This window comes from Peromyscus eremicus, chromosome 8a, assembly GCF_949786415.1.
Source record: "Peromyscus eremicus chromosome 8a, PerEre_H2_v1, whole genome shotgun sequence".
Classification (NCBI taxonomy): domain Eukaryota; kingdom Metazoa; phylum Chordata; class Mammalia; order Rodentia; family Cricetidae; genus Peromyscus; species Peromyscus eremicus.
The window spans coordinates 41,189,245-41,211,480 of NC_081423.1; the positions used below are offsets into that span (position 1 = coordinate 41,189,245).

The window sequence follows — 22,236 nt, forward strand, 5'->3', positions numbered from 1 at the left end:
TTTACCAGCTACTCTTTATTCAAGTGGAGGGAACCAACTTTTCCCATTCTGTAGATGAAGTCCTCTATGTAGTCAAGCCCACTCACATTTGTCAAGACTCTTGTCTTTAAGACCAATGCATCTTCCTAGAGTTCACACAATGGTACAGTAGTTCCCTTTTTTGGGTTTAGCATTTAGATTCCAAAGCTAAGCACACATAAATACCTCAAGATGCACGTCCCATGGAGTTCCACTGGGGAATATTTCTTGCTGCCCACAGATGAAGCTTTCACATTGGACCTCAAGAGAAGCAAGAAGGAGGTCTGCTTGGCCCACCCAACCTGAGCATGTCTGCTTTTTCTGTTCTAGAAACCAGTGGCTGTGGAGGCATCATCAGTCTCTGAGCTGCCTGGCTGTGTGGTAACTAGCAGCAGGCCCAGAGCTGGGGAATAAATAGTACTGTGGGTTCCAGCGTGTCAGTGAAGCCTAATGACCCGAGAGGCACATGTAAAATGAGGAAATACGACGCATTGTTCTCCAGGCTGGGTTTTAGTCGCTCCTCTGACCCCAAAGGGTTAAAGACCCACTAGGAGTGATTTTCCCTGAGCTGTCACGTTACACAGCCTGGAGGACACCATCAGCTCTGTTCTCAGATAGCCTTAGCCACCTGTCCACGGAGGCAACTCCACACAAATAAAATCACCGTTGACCCGATGTTCCGAGTCACACGGTGGGCGAGGCTAACTCCTTTACTCTTTGAGAGGCGGGAAAGCCCAGCTAACAAACCAATTAAGAAGCCCCGACCCAACAGTGATAAGCGTGTCAAGTGCCCCTCCCACAGAAGGAGACACTTCCGATGGTGGGGATTTATAAAGGCAGCTGCACCTAGGACAGACAGACTTGGGGTGAATAAAAGGCTTCTCTTTGGGGAAACCACGTAAGGCTTGAGACAACAGTCTTGGTGAGGGCTAGTTCTGAGGGACCCTGCTGGCTTTTGGCTCCATTACAGGAAACCACTTGGGAGGCACCAGGCAGGCTCCATTGTGAGTGGATCAAGCTTCACCCTCAGCTGTCGGTTGGACCACAGCATCTTCCAGTGGAGATGGGGTGGAGGCCTGGTGAGCTGTGACTGAGAAGAAAGTTGTCACAGCCGTGTGACACAGCTTTATGGCCTCTGGAAGTTCATGTGCGCAGGCTCTGGCAGTGTCTTCTGTAAGTTCTAGTGTGGCCATACTTCTGAAGGAGCTTCTGGGCCTGTTGCTGCATCTCAGGGTTCACGGCGCCAGGACACTGGGACCCGATGTGAAGCAAGACAAGGCAGCATTCCAGCACATCTGGAAAGGGCCAGGCCTAAAACAACAAAAAGACAAGGCAGTGTCTGCAAGGGCGTGTAGGACAGACGGATGAAACTGGTACGTCTGCTGGCATGTCCTCGTGGGTGAGTCTCCTAGTGTCCCCAAATCAACTCACACAGCTGCTCCTAGTACCAGTCACAGCCCAACACACTGCTCCTTCATGAGTGCTGGCACCTGCTACCATCTCCCATCTGACTTGAATGGTTTCCCTCTCAACCATACCTAACTCTTGTTTGGTTTTCCCTAAGACCGAGCGGGAAACCTATGGTGTGGTCAGTCCTGCCACTGTCACAAATTACTACAGCTAGGCAGAGACAACTGCATCCCAAGTGCTTTCTTCTTCCTTTTTTTTTTTTTTTTTTTTTTTGGTCTCTGTATACCACTAGCTGTCCTGGAACTCGCTCTATGGACCAGGCAGCCCTAAAACTCAGAGATCCACCCGCTTCTGCCTCCCACGTGCTGGGATTAAAGGCATGCGCCACCACCTAACTCTTGTATCCTGAAACTTTAAGCACACACAATGACAGTGGATGCAGATGACCTTCAGGGGTTGGTGTGAAGCATCTTCAAACACTCTTACCTTTATACTCTCCGGAAACTCAGCTATTCTCTCATTGGCCTCCGTGAGTCTTCGGGTTAATTCAGGGAGAGAGACTGGTGCATTCCCTTCTTCTCTGCTAGAAAGAGTAACAATACACTGAAGTCACATATGGCCACCTAACTTCTACCCCAAATGTTTCAGTTAAAGAAAACCTTTTGTCTATTGTACATAGATGTGTGCAATCATGGCTGCACTTGCATCCACAGTGTGTACACGTGGAGGTCAGAAGACGTTTGGGAGTTGATTCCCTCCTTCCATATGTAGGTTTCAGGAATGAAACCCATATCATCAGGCTTGGTGGCAAGTGCCTTTACCCACTAAGCAACCTGCCAACCCCCACTGTTTTCATTGTGGTAAAATAATAGTTAAAACCATTTCAACCACCTACAAACATACTTCCGCTCATCATGCTGTGCAATCATCACTACCATCCAGGACCACAGCTCTCTTTTTTTTGAGACAGTGTCTCACTGTGTGACCCTGGCTGGCCTGGAACACTTGCTTTGTAAACCAGGCTAGTCTCTTGGTTCTGGAATTAAAGGCATTCACTCCCACACCCGCTCAGGACCAGAGCTCTTGTGAAACGGGAACTTACCTTGCCTATCTCTGCTGGTTGGCAGCCCACACTTCCTGTCTCATGGCACCATTATGCCATCTACCTTGTAGTAAATGTAGTACAGGCCACAGTTTCCTTTGTTTTCAACATGGAAACACTGAGTAGTATTTCACTGAATGAATATACCATTTCTGCTAATCTACCCACCTGTCCTTGGATATTGGGCTGCTTCCCATTTTCAATGCTATCATGCACAGTGCTGCAGATGCTTACACAAACAGCAGGATTTCAATTATTTAATCATCCCTGCATTAATTTATTTAGATTTTGCTGTGTAGCCCAGACTGGCTAACTTGGGGTGCTACGTGCTGGGATTAGAGGCATGCAAAACCATGCCAGGCTGCCCTGCTTTCAGTCCTCTTAGCTGAGGAGTAGAACACCTGGATCTCAGAGTGAAGCTCATTTTCTAATTCCTGAGGAACTTCCATAGTGTTCTCACCTAGGACAAAGATTCAAGCTGTGCTGCACCAATCTTGGCAGCAGCCACAGCACATTGGGTATGAAATAGTATTTCACTGTAGATTCATTTTATTTTTAAAGGCAGGGTCTCACATAGGCTGGCCTTGAACTAGACAATGTAATTGAGGATGACCTTGAACTCTTGATCCTCCTGCATCTACCCGACCAGTGCTGGGATTATAGGCATGCACTACCATGCCCATGATGGTGGTGGAATCCAGGGTTTCCTCTTGTTGGGGACAGACTCTCTTTACTCAGTCCTATACCTAGCCCTTCACTGTGTCATGGTTTGCGTGTCTCCAGGGATGAGTGACTGGTCATTTATCACATCCTTCGTACTTTCTTGAAGCCAGCCACTTGTTATGCCTAAGTAACTTCAACTCAGAGATTGAGAAGGCAACAAAATGGGATGAGACGCACACCTATGAAGATGTGGTGGTCACTTTTCTAATACCTGAGACAGGAGATAGGGGCTATAGAGGAAAGACTGCAGACAAGTGTAACAGCCTGGGGTCTCCAAGGAGTGGAGAGGCAGCCAGGATCAGTGTCTTAAGGTCCTCACAGGAATCTTGTGAGCCAAAGTAAAGAGCTGATCTGAGGGCTTTACAGCATTTTTTTTCTAAAAGCAAACCTGGCTGGGCACATCTATAATCCCAGCATTTGGAAGGCTCAGGTAGAAGGGTTGCCACAGGGAAAGATCATGTCTTACACAAATAAAAAACAAACCTGAACTGCCTACAGCAGTGGCTGGGATTTCTTCTAATTCCTTTGGTGACAGTCCCACATTTCCTAGGTAGCCATACATTCAATGTGACCTTGAACTACCTCTGAGCCTCCTGCTTCCAGCTCTGGAGTGTTAGGATTACAGGCATATAGTTTTTAATTTTTTCAGATTACTTATGTGTATGAATGTGTTTATATGAGTGGGTATGCACTTGAGTGCAGGCACCCATGAAAGTCAAAAGAGGGTGTTGGATCTTCTAGATCTAAGGTTAGAGGTAGTTGTGAGCCCCTGGGTAGGTGTTGGGAAAGGAACTTAGATCTTCAAAAAAAGCAGGTGCCTTTAATTATAATCTGTCTCTCCAGCCCCATAATTTTTTAAAGTTAATACAACCTCTATAGATTTCTGAGCTAACTGGTATTTCTTAGATTCTAGCCTGGGGAATGTAATCAAGATGAGAGGTCCTAGAAGCATAGGTAGTAGCACACACCTGTAATCTCAGTCTGAGCACTATTGTAGGTGTATATGGAGCACTGAGTGGCTTCAGAAGGAATTAGCTGTCTGACCTAGGTCTGCTGCTTCCCAGCGGCCTAGTCAATGGTATCACATACCTATACTGGACACAGTTATAGGACAACAAGGCCATCCATGGTTCCAGACCTGAACTTACCTTGGGCTCTGAGGTTGCGAAGGGGCCTGCTCTGCTTCCTGGCCAGGGTCATCTCTGTTGGGGCCGTTGGCCGTGGCCTTGCAGAGCTGACTCTTTTGGTGCTGGCGGATCATTTCTGCCAGTGTCTCTTGGACTTCAGCAACAGTCCTCTGGGAGGTCTGGAGGCTGGCGTGCCTTTCTGAGAAGAGCTCTCTGCAGGCACTAAGTAAACGCTCACTCTCTCCACTGAGCCTGAGGCCTGGGCCTGGAGGCTGACTTGACTGTGGCTGAGCAGTAGCCCCAGGCTCTGTGTCTTTATCACTGGCACTGTCATCTGGCTCCCTCTGCTCCGCAGAGACTGTGCTTTTCACCCAGATGCTGGACTCAGGGCCAGGCCCACAGAGTGACCACCAGACTTCATATAGTTGCCCGTAAATAAAAAAGGCCTCTAAGCTTTTGAAAGCTGCAGTGGCAAGAGAGAGGTCTCCCAGTTTGTCTCGTAGGTGGTCACAGCCTAGAAGAAAAGGATCCTGGGATGTGTTATACATTTCTCTATCTGTGAGAAACCTGGCTTCTCACCCATGTGTGGTCACCCCAGGAGAAGGGACAGCAATGTAACTCTTGGGATTATATCCTCTGCCCAAAGCCAACGGAACCCATCATTTCCTTTCCCGCCTTGGGACAATGCAATCATTGCCACAGGTGACATCATTCACAGCATGACAGAAGACTACTGTTTCATTAAGAGCTCCAGGGCCACACTAATGTGGTGGGGGTAGGGTATGAAGCACATTGTGCTCTGAAAACTGAGATGACTTGTAGAGACTAATCACATAGTCAATGCCTAGCCGGGTATGGTGGCGCAGGCCTTTAATCCCAGCACTCAGGAGGCAGAGGCAGGAGGATTCTGTGAGTTCGAGGCCAGCCTGGTCTACAGAGAGAGATCCAGGACAGCCAGAGCTATTTCACAGAGATAAAAGAAATGCCTAGCTTTCCTCATCTTTCCAGCTTGGAAACCCACATTTATTTATTTATTCACTCATTATTTATTTATTTATTTTCAGTTTTTTGAGGCAGTGTTTCTGTGTGGTCTTAGCTGTCTTGGAACTTGCTCTGTAGACCAGGCTGGGCTTAAATTCACAGAGATCCACCTGCCTCTGCCTCCTGAGTGCTGGGATGAAAGGCGTGCACCACCACTCTGCTGGAAAGTCACCCCCCCCCCTTTTGTGGGTGATGGTTCGACAGGGTCTGTGTAGCCCAGGCTGGCCATAAACTCACCACATAGCCAAGATTACCCTGAACTGCTGCTCTGACCACCCCTCCCCCATGTTGGGATGGCAGGTGCATGCACCCCACACCAGCTCTTTTTCTTTCCCTCTCCAACTGTGCTTTAAGGCGAGAGCAGGCAGGTAAAGACACCGGTGCAGGAGCTTTGGTTTGGTCTGGCTCTCTCTGTAACCTATGCAGCTCAGAGTTTGTGGTGATCCTCCTGCCACAGCCCCATCCCCTTTTAATGACGCTGCCACTCCCAGTACAGTACCATCGGAGGTGGTTATACTGTGCTGTAACGGGAGGACCCAGGCAGCGATGTGTGTGCGGGGTCACTTACCGCCTGGGAGAAAGGCTGAGTAGATTTCCTGCATGAGGGTGAAGTTCCCTGAGGTGTAGCTCCGAAGCACGGCCTGCAGCAGAGCTGGCACGGCCTCCTCCCAGGAGGCAGCCTGTTGGCTCAGCATTGCCAGGGTCAGGTCATGGCAGACATGAAGCAGCAGCTAGAAAGAGGCCAGAGTCTCACTCACCTGCTAACACCCTCCTGTGGCAGAGACTTGACAAGCCTGGTCCCATAGCTAGGAACTGTACCGGAAACCAGTCACACAGAACAGCTACTCTGGAAAGTCTTTACCTCCCACCCATCAATCACCCTCTGTCTGATGGTAAAGTCTGAGCTTTCTGAGGAGATGCACTGACCACTGCGCTAACAGTGAAGGCAGCTGGCATGCCCAGGGAGCTAAGGAAGGAGGGTCATGAGATCAAAGGCAGACTGGGTTATACAACATCCTGTCTTTAGATTGCAAACAAAAACAAGTAAGTTAAGTTTCTGGATCTAAAAAGCCATAATTAGAAAATCAAAATGGGGGGTGGGTGTTATGCTTAATTGGCTGAGTGCCTGCTTAGCACGCACAAGGCCTTGGGTTCAGTCCTCAGCATCACATAAACTTGGTGTGGTAATACACACCTGTAATCTTAGCACTGGAGAAGTAGAGGCAGGAGACCAGGACTTCAGGGTCATCCTCAGCTATCTAAGAAGTTTGGGGCCAGCCTGGGCTATATGAGACCAATCTCAAAACAAAACAAAAAGAAGGAAATCAACGGAAATAACGGGAATAGTTTGTACCAATCCATTTTAGCGTGTGGAGGTCTGAGGTACAATGTCAGTTGTCTTTCCCCATCATTCTCCATTTTATCTTTTTTTCTTCTTGAGACAAGGTTTCACTATGTAGCCCCGACTGTCCTGGATCCCGCTCTGTAGACCAGGCTGGCCTCAAACTCCAGACCTTCCCAGCCACCCCCCTCACGTCACACTCTCAGAGCTCCTTGTTATGCTGCATGGTTTTTTCTAGAATCCATGTAAATGGAGTCACAGTTTCAGTGTTCGGGGTCTTGGGACTGTCAGCCTGTTGCTGGGGCTCACTGATCTGTGCAGAGGTCTATTCTCCCCTTGTGTGGCTGTTTGTTTGGGGCTCTTGTGGGCTAAATGTCTCCAAATACTTGTATGCAGGTCTTTGAGTGGCCTCCTGATTTCATTTCTTGTTGTGAACCACCCAGTCACTTGGCTGGCTGGGCAGGAGCATGCTATCTTTGTAAGAAACTGCAAACCTGCTTTCCATTTTGTATACCATTTGAGGAAGTCTCCTTACTCAAAAGTCAAATCTTTTCATTTAAAAATTTAAAAAGCAGACCAACTGAGGCATGTTCCCAAGATGAACACAGTAGTTACCGTATGTCAGCCTGGCCCCTCGGCATCAGCATGGGTAACCTGGAGGCAGGGACTCTCTCAGGTGAGTGGGGTGGGGGAAATAGCAGCGGGGGAGGACAGGAGGACCTCAGCTTTGCTGTATGTAGTATTTTGCCTACATGTATGTCTGTGCATGATGTGTATGCCTGGTGCCCATGAAGGCCAGAAGAGGGTGCTGGACCCCTGGAACTGGAGTTAAGATGTGTGTGGGTGCTGGTAACCCACACTGAACCTTCTCCAAGATCAGCCGGTGCTCTTAGCCATGAGCCATCACTCCAGCCTCAAACTTTCTTGTATTTTAAAATTAAACAAATGAGAGTCTTGAATGAATACACAGCTCAAGGCTTTCATCTGAGGGGTCTTCCCAAGACTGCCTGGACTTCCCAAGACTTCCCTGGACTGCCTTGTCTTTTTCAGATACAAACTGTTTTACTTATTTTCCGAGCGATGAAGAACACGGTTAGGGCTGGGCCATGGCGCACCTGTCTGAAGGGGGTGTTACTTGTTGCAGACGGGTACTTGACATCCTGCAGCTTCTGCAAGGCGGCCCGACACTGCTCCGGGGTGTCCACACTGAAGGCACTGCGCCACACACTGGTCACTCTCTGCACCAAGGTTCCTTCAGAGCCCGTGGCCCACGGGTGGTAAACGGAAGAGGGGCTTCTGACCTCTGGGGGCTGCTTTTCCTCCAAGTGCCGGCACAGAAGCTCAAGGAGGGAGAAGACCAGTCTCTGGCCCTGGGTTCCAACAACACAGAGGTATGACACAGGGGAACGAAGATGACATGCACACCCATTTGAGCCTGCTGCCCCACTGGAGTCACATGAAGGGGAATGTGCAGCAGCTATGAGGGGCCTCTGTAGTCCAGGAAACGGTTGTAACAAGGATCCTGACTGACATCCAATCTCTATCCGGGAGCCACACCTAGGTCCACCCTTCAGCCCTATAGCATCAGGCCCTCTCCTGCCGACAGCGCAGTGGTGTTGGAACAGACAAGCTTGGCACTCAGGAGCTGGGCAGGCAGAGGCCGTGTCTAAGCAGGTCTGACAGGGAATCCACCAACAACAAAAGTATCAAAAAAGCTCTAGAAAAATCTTTATTTGTTGGATTTCTCATTGCTACAAGACACCTGGCACACCCTGGGAAGTCCTCAGTTAAGCCTAGAGGGCATCTGCACACCCAGTCAAAATGACCCTCACCAGAGTGTGGACAGACCAAAAGGCTACAGCGCTATTGTATTTTTTGCTTTGTTGAGGATGTTGCACCAGGGAGAAAATGAAGTGCTCAAGAACTACTTTTCTTAGCTGTAGATAATGACTCTGCCCAGACTTGGTCATTTTATAACTAACACACCCTGTGGCTCCATCTTCCAGTTCTCAGGAAGCTAACCACCTATGTATCTTCCTTGGGCTCTGAACACTCAGCTGGGCACTGTTTTTCGGCCTTATTCCTGTGCTAGGGAAAGAGGAGCTTACACAGTCCAGAAATGTCAGAACCGGCAAGGCGGCTCACACCCGGAATGCCAACTCCAGGGAGACTGAGACAGTAGGATTTTGAGTTTGAGGCCAGCCTGGGCTGCATAGTACATTTATTAAGCGTGGACTACAGAGTGCACCTCAGTTCTCATGTGTCAGAAAAACAGTGATGGCAGTGGGAGTCTGAGTATGGCACAGCACTTAACACGCAAACACGAACATGTCAGTGAAATTTGCTGTTTGCACAACTTGTATGGTTTGTTCCTCTTTAACTGCCGTCATCACCACCTGAAGTGCTGGGAATGGAACCTGGGACCTGCCAGGGAAATGAGCTACCACTGAGCAAAGCTTTCCAGAAACCAGACATGCCTGTTACTTACACTATCTTTCTGTCAGAGGCTAACCATCTCCCCGGAGGGAGACAGTGCTGATGTAGGAACCCTGGGCACCGCCCAGGCGCTGGCATACCGGCGGCTGTTCAGATGGTTCGCACAAACTTGTAAGCAGTAGAAATCACCGAACAGTGGTGTATCTCTTACCCCAAACATAGCAAGGAGCAAGCTGTAGTATTTCAGTGAGATAGGGTAGCCACCACGGCTTTTGGATCCTTCCAAAGGACACTGACTGAACTGGAAATTTGTCTACTGGGGGTTAGTTTGACCAGAGAGGGACCCCACCCTCCGCCCCCCCAGCCTCAGGCTCCCGAGACTAACCTGCAAGCTTTCATGCAGCCCCAAGGCTTCCTGGGCGCCCACCCAGTTCTTCACCAGAAGCAGCTCTTGGGCACATCTGAGAGCCAGGGAAGCAGCCAGCTCACTTTCTCCTGCTATGGAAGCCAGCTCTGCAGCGGTCCTGAGCGAGGCTGCGTCTCCTTTTCTGGCCAGAACTTTGGCTGCATCATAGGCGGAAGTGGCTCCTAAGTAGCTGTGGCAAGAATGAAACCCGGTCACCAGCCGTGCGGCCCTCACACCCCTCTCCTGTCTCTGTGACTGCACGTGCGTCCTGGTGGCCCTGCTCTGGCTGTCTCTGTGGAGGCCGAGGTCGGGATGGCCACATGCTGTTGAGTTGTACACCGTGCTGAACCTCCACACGTGCTGACTGACCCACACAGAGGACCCCCTCCCACATTCTGCTTATCTCATCAATGGAGACAGGTGTAACCTTCAAGTCTGCCCGAGATCGACTGCCTGTGCCAGTTCAGGTAACTGGGGAGCGTGCGGCTGGGCTGCATCTCCCCTTCGTTTTCCATTTCCGGCCGCTGTACCCACTTCTACACGGAGCTCTTCCTCCCGTCATGCTCCAAGCACACACTAAATTGGCCTCTCTGCTTACCACTTGGCTGCGATCGCGTAGTGGCCATCTCTCTCCAGGACGGACCCCCAGCTGAGGTACAGGTCTTTCAGGACAGGGTCTTCAGGGCGTAGCCGAGCCTTGGCAACTGCAATAGCTTCTCTAAAGGCAAAAGCAGGTACTTCAGTCAATCTGCAAAGGTTCCTCCATGGGAGGCTACCAATGAAAACAGTGAGTGCCCTGGGGAGGCAGCCAAATGATTAATTTCCCTAATTCCTTCCACCAGCATTTTCAACCTTCACCATCACAAAATGGCAAGAATGCTTTGTTTCTGACATTATTCCAAACCATGTCAGTCATCTCTGGGGAAATATGCATGAGTACACTACAGGCTGACTAGCTGCCTTTACTTTCAATATTTGTGTATGTGTGTTGCATGTGAGTGTCTGTGCCTGTGTACACTGTACACACACTTCTTTAAAAAAATATTTATTTGGGCTGGAGAGATGGCTCAGAGGTTAAGAGCACTGGCTGCTCTTCCAGAGGTCCTGAGTTCAATTCCCAGCAACCACATGGTGGCTCACAACCATCTGTAATGAGATCTAGTGCCCTCTTCTGGTCATACATGCTGTATACAAAATAAATAAATAAATCTTAAAAAATAAAAAAATATTTATTTATTATGTATGCATACAGTGTTCTGCCTGCATGTATGCCTGCATGCCAGAAGAGGGCACCAGATCTCATTATAGACAGTTGTAACCCACCATGTGGGTGCTGGGAGTTGAACCCAGATCCTCTGGAAGAGCAGCCAGTGCTCTTAACCTCTGAGCCATCTCTCCAGCCCCACACACTTTTTAATCACGCTTCACTTTCCCTTTTAGACTCTGTGTGGCTGTGCGCGCGCGCGCGTGCGCACTTTGGGTCCATGGGCTGGGCAGTAAGAGGCCTTAACTGCTGAGCTACCCCATTTCTTTCAAGATAGGTTAGGCTGGTTGGTCAATGAGCTCCTGGGATCCTTCTACTCCCACCTGCTGACACTGGGGTCCCAGGCATAGGCAGCCATGCCCAGCTTTTCACTGCATCTCCTGCTTGCAGGGCAAACACTCTTACTCACCGTGCCCACACAGTCATTTCTCCAGCCCCAGCTAGCTGCTCTCTTCAAGAAAACTCACTTATTTCTTACAAAGCACCGGCAGGCTCAGCACCCACATGGTGGATTACAACTGTCTATAATGAGATCTGGTGCCCTCTTCTGGCGTGCAGGCATACATGCAGGCAGAACACTGTATGCATACATAATAAATATTCCCAGCACACAGAAGAAGCAGCGGCCAGATCTCTGTGAATTTGAGGTTAGCCTGGCCTACACAGTGAGTTCCAGAAGAGCTCGAGCTAAAGTGAGACCCTGTCTCAAGACACAAATAAAACTAACAGATAAGCTATTTAGCTTTGAGTATTTTACAGATATTTTCTCAAAAATGGACAAAGTAAAGCATGTCACTTTATGTTTCCAATGATAAAGTTTACACTTTCCTGAAAAATGGGATTTTCAGAAAAGTGTACCTGCCACTGGGGACTCAGAGCTTGAAAACCCGAAGTTGAAACCGTTCCAGTGAAGGTGACCCGAGACTAAAGAGTGTGACTCTTGTGGGACTTCTAACAAAGCGACTCAGTATGTGTCACTTGGCAAATATCTTCCAAGTGCAGCTCAGCATGAGCTGCAGCCACTGTACAGCTGTAGGAGGATGAAAATGATCGAAAGAGCAATGCCTTTAATTCCAGCACAGGGAGGCAGAGGCAGGCAGATCTCTGTGAATTCGAGGCCAGCCTGGTCTGAGAAACGAGTTCCAGGACAGCCTGGACTGCACAGGAAACCCTATCTCGAAAGAAAATAAATAAATCAAAGAAAAAAGAAATACTTGGGGCTTTTACTTCTAGGCATAGTCCTTTAAAGCAAAGGAGGAGAAAGCAGTTCACACACAGAGAGGTGGCCAGGGTGAATCCTGCTGGGTCTCTGGCCATGCTGGAAACTCTGAGAGGCTGAACAAAGAACAATCAGGGAGCTTGGAGCTGAATGATGCTCAGAGCTTGTTGTGACTTGCTCACTAAGCAAAGCCTGCAGCAGGGATATCAGAAGGTAGGAGGCCCTCACCAGTCCACAGTGTGGACTTCTCTGAATCTGCCCTCCTGAAGTAAGGAGAAGGCTTACAATCCCAGCATTCCAGAGGCTGACAACACGGCCACAGATATGAGGCTAGCACCATTAGACTTTGTTCCGTTTCCACAAAGATCAAGGTGAGCCACAACGAAGCTTAGCACCCTTGAAGGAGGACAACAAAACCCAGACATGGTAAACAAAAGGCCAACCTCACCACAGTACATCATCACATCACTGAAAATCAGTGATAGTGGAAGGCGGCCTGGACAGAGAGAACTCCACTGTTCTCAGGCAGCACACATGAAAATACAACCAGTGTGGGGAGCACACCTGTAACTGAAGTCCCGGAAAACTAAACGTGGAGAGCACACCTGTAACTGAAGTCCCAGAAAACTAAGTGTGGAGAGCACACCTGTAACTGAAGTCCTGGAAAACTAAGTGTGGAGAGCACACCTGTAACTGAAGTCCTGGAAAACTAAGTGTGGAGAGCACACCTGTAACTGAAGTCCTGGAAAACTAAGTGTGGAGAGCACACCTGTAACTGAAGTCCCGGAAAACTAAACGTGGAGAGCACACCTGTAACTGAAGTCCCGGAAAACTAAGTGTGGAGAGCACACCTGTAACTGAAGTCCCGGAAAACTAAGTGTGGAGAGCACACCTGTAACTGAAGTCCCGGAAAACTAAGGCAGGAGTCTCAAGGCCAGCCTGGGCTACATAACCAAAAAGTATCGACATCAACCAAGATAGAAAGAAAAGATCTTTTCAGATGAGGGTGAAATTATAGGCTTTCACACACAAAACAAGTTTTGGGAATTATCACCAGTAGAACATACTATTAAACAAACAAAACAAAAACAGTCAGCAGCTGAGAGATGGCTCAGTGATTAAGAGCACTGGCTGTTTTTTTCCCCAGAGGATCTGGGTTCAATTCCCTGCATCCACACAGTGGCTCACAAACCATCTGTAACTCCAGCTCCAGGGGACACAATGTCCTCTTCTGGCCTCTTTAAGCACAAGGCACACACACTGTGCACAGACAAACATGTGGACAAAACATCCGTACACATTAAAATGAATAAACAAATAAATTTAAGAGGATATAGCTAGAAAGTCAGTAATGGAACCTGACAAAAATAGTCAATCCAAAATAAAACAAAAAAGATGTACTTGACAAACAAGAAAGAAACACCAAGGTGTGCAGATACAAGCCAAGGACAACAAATGAGTATTAAATGTCACTGATTCAAACATCCCACTAATGGCAGACATGGTGAGACAAGGAACCAAAGGTCTAGCGCATGCCGCCTAGAATGGTCTTCCTCCACTGTGGCTGACATACAGGGTTACACTGGAAAGAGACCTCACCAGTCACCCCAAACAGAACAGAGGACGGCCCTTCATCTACACTGAGAACTGTGTTGGCTGGTTTTTACCAACTTGACACAAACCTAGACAAATCGGGGAAGAGAGGGTCTTAATCGAGAAAATGCCTCCAGAAGACTGGCCTGAAGTAGGTCTGTGGGGTACTGTCTTGATTAATGACTGACATAGGATAGCCTAGCCCACTGCGCGTGGTGCCACCCTGGGCAGCTGGTCCTGGGCTATGTAAGAAAACAACATGGTTTCTGCTCCAGTTCCTCCCTCCCAGTTCCTGCCTTGAGTTCTGGCCCTGACTTCCCTCAGCAGTTACGACTACAGCTGGAAGCTGAAATCAACCCTTTCTTCCCCAAGTTGCTTTCGCCAATGGTGTTCACTATAGCAACAGAAACCCTAAGACAGGAATGTTGGGATTTTTCCTAAAAAAAAAAAAAAAAAAGTGGTGGTGGTGGGGGAGCCCCAGAGAAACCGCTCAGCAGTTAAGAGCACTCACTGCTCTCCTGTAGAAGACCCAAGTTTGGTGCCAGCATGTTGGGTAGCTCAAAACCTCCTGTAATTTCAGCTCTAGGGGGGGATCCACTGTTCCTGGCCCCCATGGACAACTGTGATCATGTGCACATACCCACAACACACACACAAGGACAATCTTTAGGGGAGTCATCAAGCCCCCAACTATTTTCTCTGTTCCCGCTGTGTCATCAACAAGTTTAGATCACAGTACGTGATGCTGGTTAAGGCCCACTGCACAGACCTGTAGAAATGGTTTGACTTGAGGAGTTCCACAGCTTCATACACTTTGTGGATGGACAGCAGGCAGGAGGCAGCCTTGACATACTGATCCTGGAAACACAGCTGCTTGGCAAAGGCTTCCACGGCCCACAGCCACACACTATAGCCAGCTTAAAAAAAAAAAAGGGAGGAGGAGGGTGCGTAAATGGAGGTACATTTGAGCTAAAATGCCGTTTTCATCCCTCCAGTAGGCAGAACCATCAGGCACTACTTCAGATGCGACCGTAGCCCTTCTGCTCCACTTCCCTCCCCACACCCATACCCTGAAACAGGATTTGTTCCTTTGACTTGCTCTATCACACAAAAGACGAAGTTCAGGGAACACTTCTGGGTAGGAATGGACAGTGACAGCGAGACTGTGTGGCCATGCGTGCCTTCCGCTGAGGGTGTGGTCCAAAGAGAGCTTCTGGCTGGGTTGATGAGACCCGCCACACGTTCTGATCTATGTGACCCACTTACATGTTCACCACAGCATCAAGGGCTCCACTTTGCAGCCAAAGAGATGTGTCAATCATGGCGCCCCTACTCTAAGCTATTCATTCATAAGAAGATTTTAATACATGGCTGCCTTTTTGCTGTCACTTCTCAGCAGCTATTTCTTCTGAGACAGGGTCTGACTACACAGCCCTGGCTGGCCTGGAACTCACAGAGATCCACCTGCCTCTGCCTCCCCAGAGCTGGGATTAGTGTGCACCATGTCCAGCTGGCACCATCTGTTTTGCGACATCTCCAATAGAGATGGCCATGTTTGTGGGGGAGGAATGGTGGTCTTTTAAGGACATTTATGGGGACTTTTTCTTCTTGCTTCTTCATTTCCTAATCACGGTGTACTTTATCTACCTTTACCATTTCAACAAACTTCAATTTCTCCTGGCCTAGCTTTGTCTTTCACCTCTCGTAGCACTTAGAAAATTCTGCAAACTGACTAGGATGTCTAGATTTTCCTTATGTACTTTTCTGCACATCTGCATAAGGAAGGCACAGACAGACATCTTGCCATCTGGTTTCTTAGGGTCACCTAGCCATCCGGACTGTATTGTTCACAGTACAGCACAAGGCACAGCCCGGACCAGTGTGCCCAGGCTTCTGTCAGCTGCCTCCATTGAGAGTCACCTTGACTCTTCTCCTATATTCGGGGCTCGCTCATGTTAAGAGTGTACAAGGCTGCCTCGGTCTCTGGGTATTTGTAAGGGTTTCCACTCTGTGTACATGACTTCACAGGTCTCTTACTTATAGACATGTAGGTAGGTCCTTACAGTCTTTTGTTATGTCCACGAATATGAGTGTAGTTTAATTTCTATCATTAGAACTGCTGGGCCAAAGGCTTTAAGCATTTCAAGTCACATAGTCCAACTGGCCTTCCAGATGTGCTTTGTCCATCAGTGGCTTACGTGCTAGAGGCATGGCCGAGCTGGGCCAGCGGTCCTGGACAGACTGACTACTGCTGACCTATGGAGTCGACTAATTCCCAGGAGCTGTTAGAAAAAGAGCAAGCTTGGCTCGGTCTGCCTTACCCACGAAGCCAGCCTGTCCTGTCTTCCCTACATTCTGACCTCTGTGCTGCCCCTGCCACCACTGAGCAATGCTGGCTCTGGCTCCCAAGCTCCAGAACTGTGAGCAGAATGAACCTGCTCCTTACAGAGCACAGGGCTGCAGCTACTCTGCCCTGACAAGACACAATGGTGATGTGTCCCCAGCCTTTGCCACTGCTGCAGCGCCAGCTTCTGTAAAACCGTCTACTTGTAAGTGACTTTAAGCCCAAGGCAAGTACTGCCACGTCATCTTTTCTCCTTTGTGCCCTGAACTAGTGAGTCCTCTGCCCTGCCTCCCGGCTGCTGGCTCTGCACCACCACACCAGTGCCCCAGCCACCACCACACCAGTGCTGGGCATCTTTAATGGCACATTCTGGAAGGCCACACACTTTTTCAGGAAGCACATACCTACTGGTGCCACAGCCACGAGGCTGTCTGTAAGCTCTCCTCTCTCGGCTGCCACCTGGAGAACACCTTTCAGATCTCCTTTCCAGAGCATGAGCTGGTGAAAAAGCTCAGGGTGGCCACTTTCCAAGTGACCTTTTCCTGTTTAGAAGAGACAGTGTAGGAAAGCTGTTTTGACCTTTACAAAACAAGAGTCAAAGTAGAAGAGAATATATAGGCACCTACTAAAATGATTTTAAGATTTTTTTTTTTTTGAGCTGAGGGTCGAACCCAGGGCCTAGCAAGCGCTCTACCACTCAGCTAAATCCCCAACGCTAAGATTTTTTTTTTTTAATTAAAAAAAATTTTATTTTATGTTCATTGGTGTTTTGCCTGCATGTATGTCTGTGTCAGATCCCCTGGAACTGGAGTTACAGACAGTTGTCAGCTGCCATGTGGGTGCTGGGAATTGAACCCGGGTCCTCTGGAAGAGCAGTCAGTGCTCTTAATTGCTGAGCCACCTCCCTGGGCCCAATTTTAAAATTTGAAATATTTCCTTTCACTCTACTTCAGAGACAAGGTTTCTGTCTGTGCACTATGACACCTGCTCCAGCTCATCCTCTTGTCTGTTTCCATTTTGTAGCTGGGTTAGGACTGCAGTGTGAGCTGTGTGTTCTGAGGATTGAACTCAGGTCAGGACTGCACTTCCACCTGCTGAGCCAGCCCTCTGCTCCCTGGCGTTTTTTTAAAAGACTAAGTTTCCTCATAGCTCAGGCTGCCCTAGAACTCGCTGGATGGACATACAGGATGGCCTCAATCTTGTGATACTCCTGCTTCAGCCTCTAGAGTGCTGCGATTGTAGATGTGAACCACAGACCAAACCCAACATGTATGAATGGGTCTGGAGCCCAGCTGACCACTGCCACCAGAGGCCTTCAAGTGCATTCCACCAGTTAGTGGCTGCTGTTTGGAGTCTGACAACCACATAAAGGACATGTGGCAGTAGCCAAGATGGCAACACATCTGTAAGCAGAAAAGCTGCACGGAATGGCAATGTACAGGCTGGCAGCCACCCAGAGTGAGGAGAGACAGGGCTATGTAGATGACGACGGAGCAGGCCTCACCTTCTGTTTCCATCATCCTGTACAGAGTAGCCCTGTCTGTGAAAAGGCCCAAGTGGAACCGTTCCTCAAGGTCGGCAGACACATCTTCATTTAGCTCTGTGAATTGAAAAGGTCAACAGGGAAATGACAGCTATTGCTTTCTGTCCAGTCATTTCGGGATACATGCCCCAACACCTACTCCAGAGACAAAAAAACACTCCAGGTCCTCACTGACTCTACCTCCTGTTAGTTACAGACACAGTTGGAATCTTTAAAACTCAGCTTGGAGCCGGGCGGTGGTGGCGCACGCCTTTAATCCCAGCACTCGGGAGGCAGAGCCAGGTGGATCTCTGTGAGTTCGAGGCCAGCCTGGTCTCCAAAGCGAGTTCCAGGAAAGGCGCAAAGCTACACAGAGAAACCCTGTCTCGAAAAACCAAAAAAAAAAAAACAAAAAAAAAAAAACTCAGCTTGGGCAAAATCCAACGAGACAATACCGTTTTGTACTTTGTGCTGACAAAGGCTTGACGGAAAAATATTATAAGAGGATTCCAAATTCAACATGTCTTTTAAATTTACTGCTAAAAAATTAACCAAAATTAACCAGAATGGCCTAAGAATTCCCTAGGAGCAGGCATGGAGCTGAACACCTTTAATTCCAGCACTCAGGAGGCAGAGGCAGGAGGATCTCTGTGAGTTCGAGGCCAGCCTGGTCTACACAAAGGGTTCCAGGACAGCCAGGACTGTTACAGAGAAACCCTATCTCGAAAAACCAATCAACCAACCAAACCAAATCAAAACAAAAACAAACAAAACTAAAACAGTCAATGGTGTTTGTGTACGGCTCAATGGTAGAGGACTTGCCTAGCACGCGCAAGGCTCTGGGTTCCATCCAGAGTACACACCCCACCTGAGAATGTAAAAAATCCCAATTTCCAGTAAGTTTAACTGTTGTTAACCAAGGAGGCTCTAGGCCATCTCAAAATTCCAAAAACAAGCCATACCTATAAAAAGAACAGGAGAAAACAGTGGTAGCCAGTAGAGCGGGCAGGGGATTCACTCTCTTAGATTCTTTGAACTGTGCTTTACTGTGCTATTCTTTTTAACACATCAAATTCATAATTAAAAACAACAAGTTGCTCAAATACCAAAATACTGGGCTGTGACAAACAAAACCAAAATCATTTAAAAAATAAAACCTCCATCAAATACATCAAAATAACTGCCACACGTTATAGGGCATCTCTAGTGAGGATTTTTTGTTTTAACCTAAAGACACTGGTAGGGAAGAGTGGAAAGCAGATTTACACGGAGATGTGTAGAAGCCCTGCCTGATGTGGCACAAAGATGGCTGGCTGGGTAGCAGAGTGACAGATTGGATCCTGGGAGCAGGGACTGCAGGACAGGGGCATGGCAGTGGGGCAGGGGGCCAAGGATGAGGGAAGCTGGGAGAAAAGCACAGGCAGTAGTAATCTGAACGTTTGCTCATTCACTTAACACACAGCACCATTATCAACTGCAAACGCACGGTGCAAGGCGCAGCGCTCGGTACCTTTGGCGTGAGTTGCAGTTGCCAGTACCAAACAGTCTCGATGGAGCTCCTCTTTGGACCTGTGGTCCAAGCTTGTGCTCAGGGGAAGCATGGAGCGAGCCTTCCTCTTCTTGAGCAAGGCTTCTGAAATGCAACAACAGCAGCACATGGTTTCAGAAAAACAGATCAGAGAGGGAGCCGAAGGAATGCCAATGTGGGCAGTGTGGGTGTGGCCCGCAGGAGGGCAGCACTGAGCAAGCCACTCTCAGACGGCGGCAGCTCTCACGCCACGTTGGTCCACGCTCTTGCTGACACTCACAAGTGGTATCAACAACTATAAGACATTGCATGTGCTGAGCAATACGTGAGAACAAAACAAAAACCCAAACAAACCTCAAACAGCCTAATCAGATCATCCCACACCCGGGCAAAAGGCTCTCTCTTGGGCACAGAGGGTCTCAGGAATATTTGGTAAAACGTGCTCATGGAAGATACTGACCTGGCTTCTCTTTGGGTGGCTCCTTTTTCAGTGAGGTGGTTTTGCTACTAACTGTGACTTTTGACTTTTCAAAACCTAAGGAAACGGCAGTGCAGGAAACAGCTTCACCAGAAACTACATCAAGGAAAAAAAACAGACAAGGTTTGAGACAAGAACTATATAGAAAGGCAGTAAGTAGGCAAGGGAACTCAGGCCTGTAACCTCAGCATTCTGGATACTGAGGCAGGATCACTACAGGTTGAGGCCAGCCTGAGCTACACTGTGAGTCCCAGGACAACCAGCTGTGGTTACAGAGTGAGACCCTGTTTCAAAACCACTGTAGAGTCTAGCTGCTGTTTTAAGAGCATCAACAGGCCCAGCAATGCAGTTCTAGCAACCGTGCCCTGGAGGAGCCGAACAGGTGCTCTGACCCCACCCCCTTCACAGACTGGGCTTCTCATCCAGCTTATCCTCCAGCTTATCATCCAGAACTCAAGACATTTGATTTGGAAACTCTGCTCACATGGCAAGTCACTTGTCAGATAACTTACACTTCACTGTACAAAGAAGAAAGGGCTTCACTAACAAAAAACAACAGGTACACAGGACAGTCACAATGCTAGGTGCACAAACTTTTTTCTGACCTACAGAGGCAAAGGATATTTTGTGTAGCCCTTATTGATACAAAGGCATTTACAATTATTATCATTACTGCATGTGTTCTGTCGTGTTATGTGGAGGTCAGGACAATTCTCTAGAGTCAGAGTTCTTCTTCCACCTTTCCATGGGTTCCAGAATCGAACCCAGGTGTAGACGAATTTCTAAACAGTCTTATTAAATAAGAACCACAGAGCCAAGGACACAGGAAAACTTCAGCTACATTCAGGACTCTGTGGCAAGCGCTTGACCCACTCAGCCATCTCATCATCCCCCAAGATAAGAGCATTTTGATAAACCTAAAGAATAAGCCGGGGGGGGGGGGTGGGGGGTGGGGTGGTGGTGGTGGTGGTGGTGCACGCCTTTAATCCCAGCACTGGGAGGCAGAGCCAGATGGATCTCTGTGAGTTCAAGGCCAGCCTGGTCTACCAAGTAAGTTCCAGGAAAGGCGCAAAGCTACACAGAGAAACCCTGTCTTGAAAAACCAAAAAAAAAAAAAATAAATAAATAAAAAATAAAATAAAATAAAAGAATAAACATGGTAAGCTTTTACTAATTTATCTACCCAAATCAATCATGGGTCCACCGGACAGTCTAGGATGGAGGGTCAAGGGTACCTCTGCTTTGGCTATTTCAGTCACGCCACATCGAAATCCCGGAGTTCAGCATAAATCAGTTTCTCCCCTCACTTTAACAGGTATAAATACAAGATACTTAAGGTATAAGAGAATAAAAGTGCTATTCTGATCTATAAACAACCAATTCTCTTCAAATATGCACAAGACTATAACATGAGAGCTAGTGACACACGCAGTCCATGAGAATCTGAGATAGGATATAGCAGAACTGAGAGAAAGAACTGACCCTTTGTGGTGTTGTGAATAAGAATGGCCCCCACAGGCTCATATAAGTGTGGCTTTGTTGGAGGAAGTGTGTTACTGGGGGGCTTTGAGGTTTCAAAAGCCCATGCCAGGCCCAGTCTCCCTTTCTCTCAGCCTTTGGATCAGGGTGAAGCTCTCAGCCATTGCTCCAGAACCATGAGTGCTGCCATGACGACAATGGACTAAGCCTCTGAACCTGTAAGCAAGCTCCCAATTACATGTTTTGTTTTGTTTTGTTTTTAATAAGACTTGCTTTGGTCACGGTGTCCCTTCACAGCAACACAACAGTGATGAAGACACCAGGCTGGACAGGGGAAACTTGCTTGTTCCCATGTAAGTCGGGGCAGTTAAGGCCAGCTGTTCAAGGGACGTGCTTTCCTTCCCAGATGTGTCTTCCTCTCCACCCCTGCCTCTGCTCACACACTGCCCTGCTGTCTCACTGTGCCCCATGGTCCTACCCTGAACAGCTGAATCTTTCCTGTGTATTACTGACTCCACTCCAATCACGCACTACATCTCTTCTAACACTTCAAAGTGGCATTTAGACCTTCTAAAGATGGAGAGACAGATGACCCAAAGGTTGAGAGCACTGGCTCTTCTTGTAAAGGACCTCGGTTCAGTTCCCAACACCCATATGGCAGCTCACAACTGTGTCTAATGCCAGTTTTAGGGGACCCAGTGCTCTCTTCTGGCCTCCATGGGCACTGTACTCTTTGTGGTACATAGTTGCAGGCAAAATACTCATCCACATGAAACAAAAATAAATATTAGAAATGGCACCAAACAAACCCCTTTCAACGATGGTAACACGGTCTGCAGTCTCGATGGACACAGAAGTTACACACGGAGGAAGGACCTGCGACATCAAGACACCAGAGAGACGGGGTTTTCGAAGCACCTACCCACTGGGGACGGTGGCAGCTCCGGCTCCTGGGCTTCCTCCTCAGCATCCTGGTCCGACACACCATTCTCAACAGGTCCCGAGTTCTCCCTCACACTCTCCTCTTCGTTGCCAATGGAGGAATCTTGCTTTGCAGGCAGTCGCAAGGTGGGCTTTTTCTTCTTTTTAAGCTTTGCCTTCGGTTGAGAGAGCCGTTTTTTCTCTAGTTCAATACATTTTTTCCCTACAAAGACCACAAGAAAAACAAGAATAGACTAAAGTACACTCTGTGGGTCAGAAGCGC

At 48.3% G+C, this 22,236-nt stretch overlaps 1 protein-coding gene across 4 annotated transcripts in view; it reads right to left on the bottom strand.

Annotated features, from left to right (window-relative positions):
* The window catches only part of Gemin5 (gem nuclear organelle associated protein 5), a 49,470-nt gene continuing 27,234 nt past the window's right edge, over positions 1-22,236 (bottom strand). For 2 of the 4 annotated variants that reach the window (XM_059270616.1, XM_059270615.1), the window contains exons 16-28: positions 21,955-22,176; positions 19,536-19,649; positions 19,058-19,180; positions 17,530-17,625; positions 16,430-16,567; positions 14,451-14,598; positions 10,204-10,323; positions 9,585-9,795; positions 7,879-8,133; positions 5,990-6,152; positions 4,402-4,894; positions 1,915-2,008; positions 1-1,329 (exon numbers count right to left, since the gene is read on the bottom strand). In XM_059270616.1, coding sequence (XP_059126599.1) covers positions 1,162-1,329; positions 1,915-2,008; positions 4,402-4,894; positions 5,990-6,152; positions 7,879-8,133; positions 9,585-9,795; positions 10,204-10,323; positions 14,451-14,598; positions 16,430-16,567; positions 17,530-17,625; positions 19,058-19,180; positions 19,536-19,649; positions 21,955-22,176 — 2,345 coding nt within the window. In that variant the 3' untranslated portion in view covers positions 1-1,161. Of the gene's footprint in view, positions 1,330-1,914; positions 2,012-4,401; positions 4,895-5,989; positions 6,153-7,878; positions 8,134-9,584; positions 9,796-10,203; positions 10,324-14,450; positions 14,599-16,429; positions 16,568-17,529; positions 17,626-19,057; positions 19,181-19,535; positions 19,650-21,954; positions 22,177-22,236 lie in introns of all 4 variants that reach the window. The other 2 variants (XM_059270617.1, XM_059270614.1) reach the window with 1 other exon arrangement.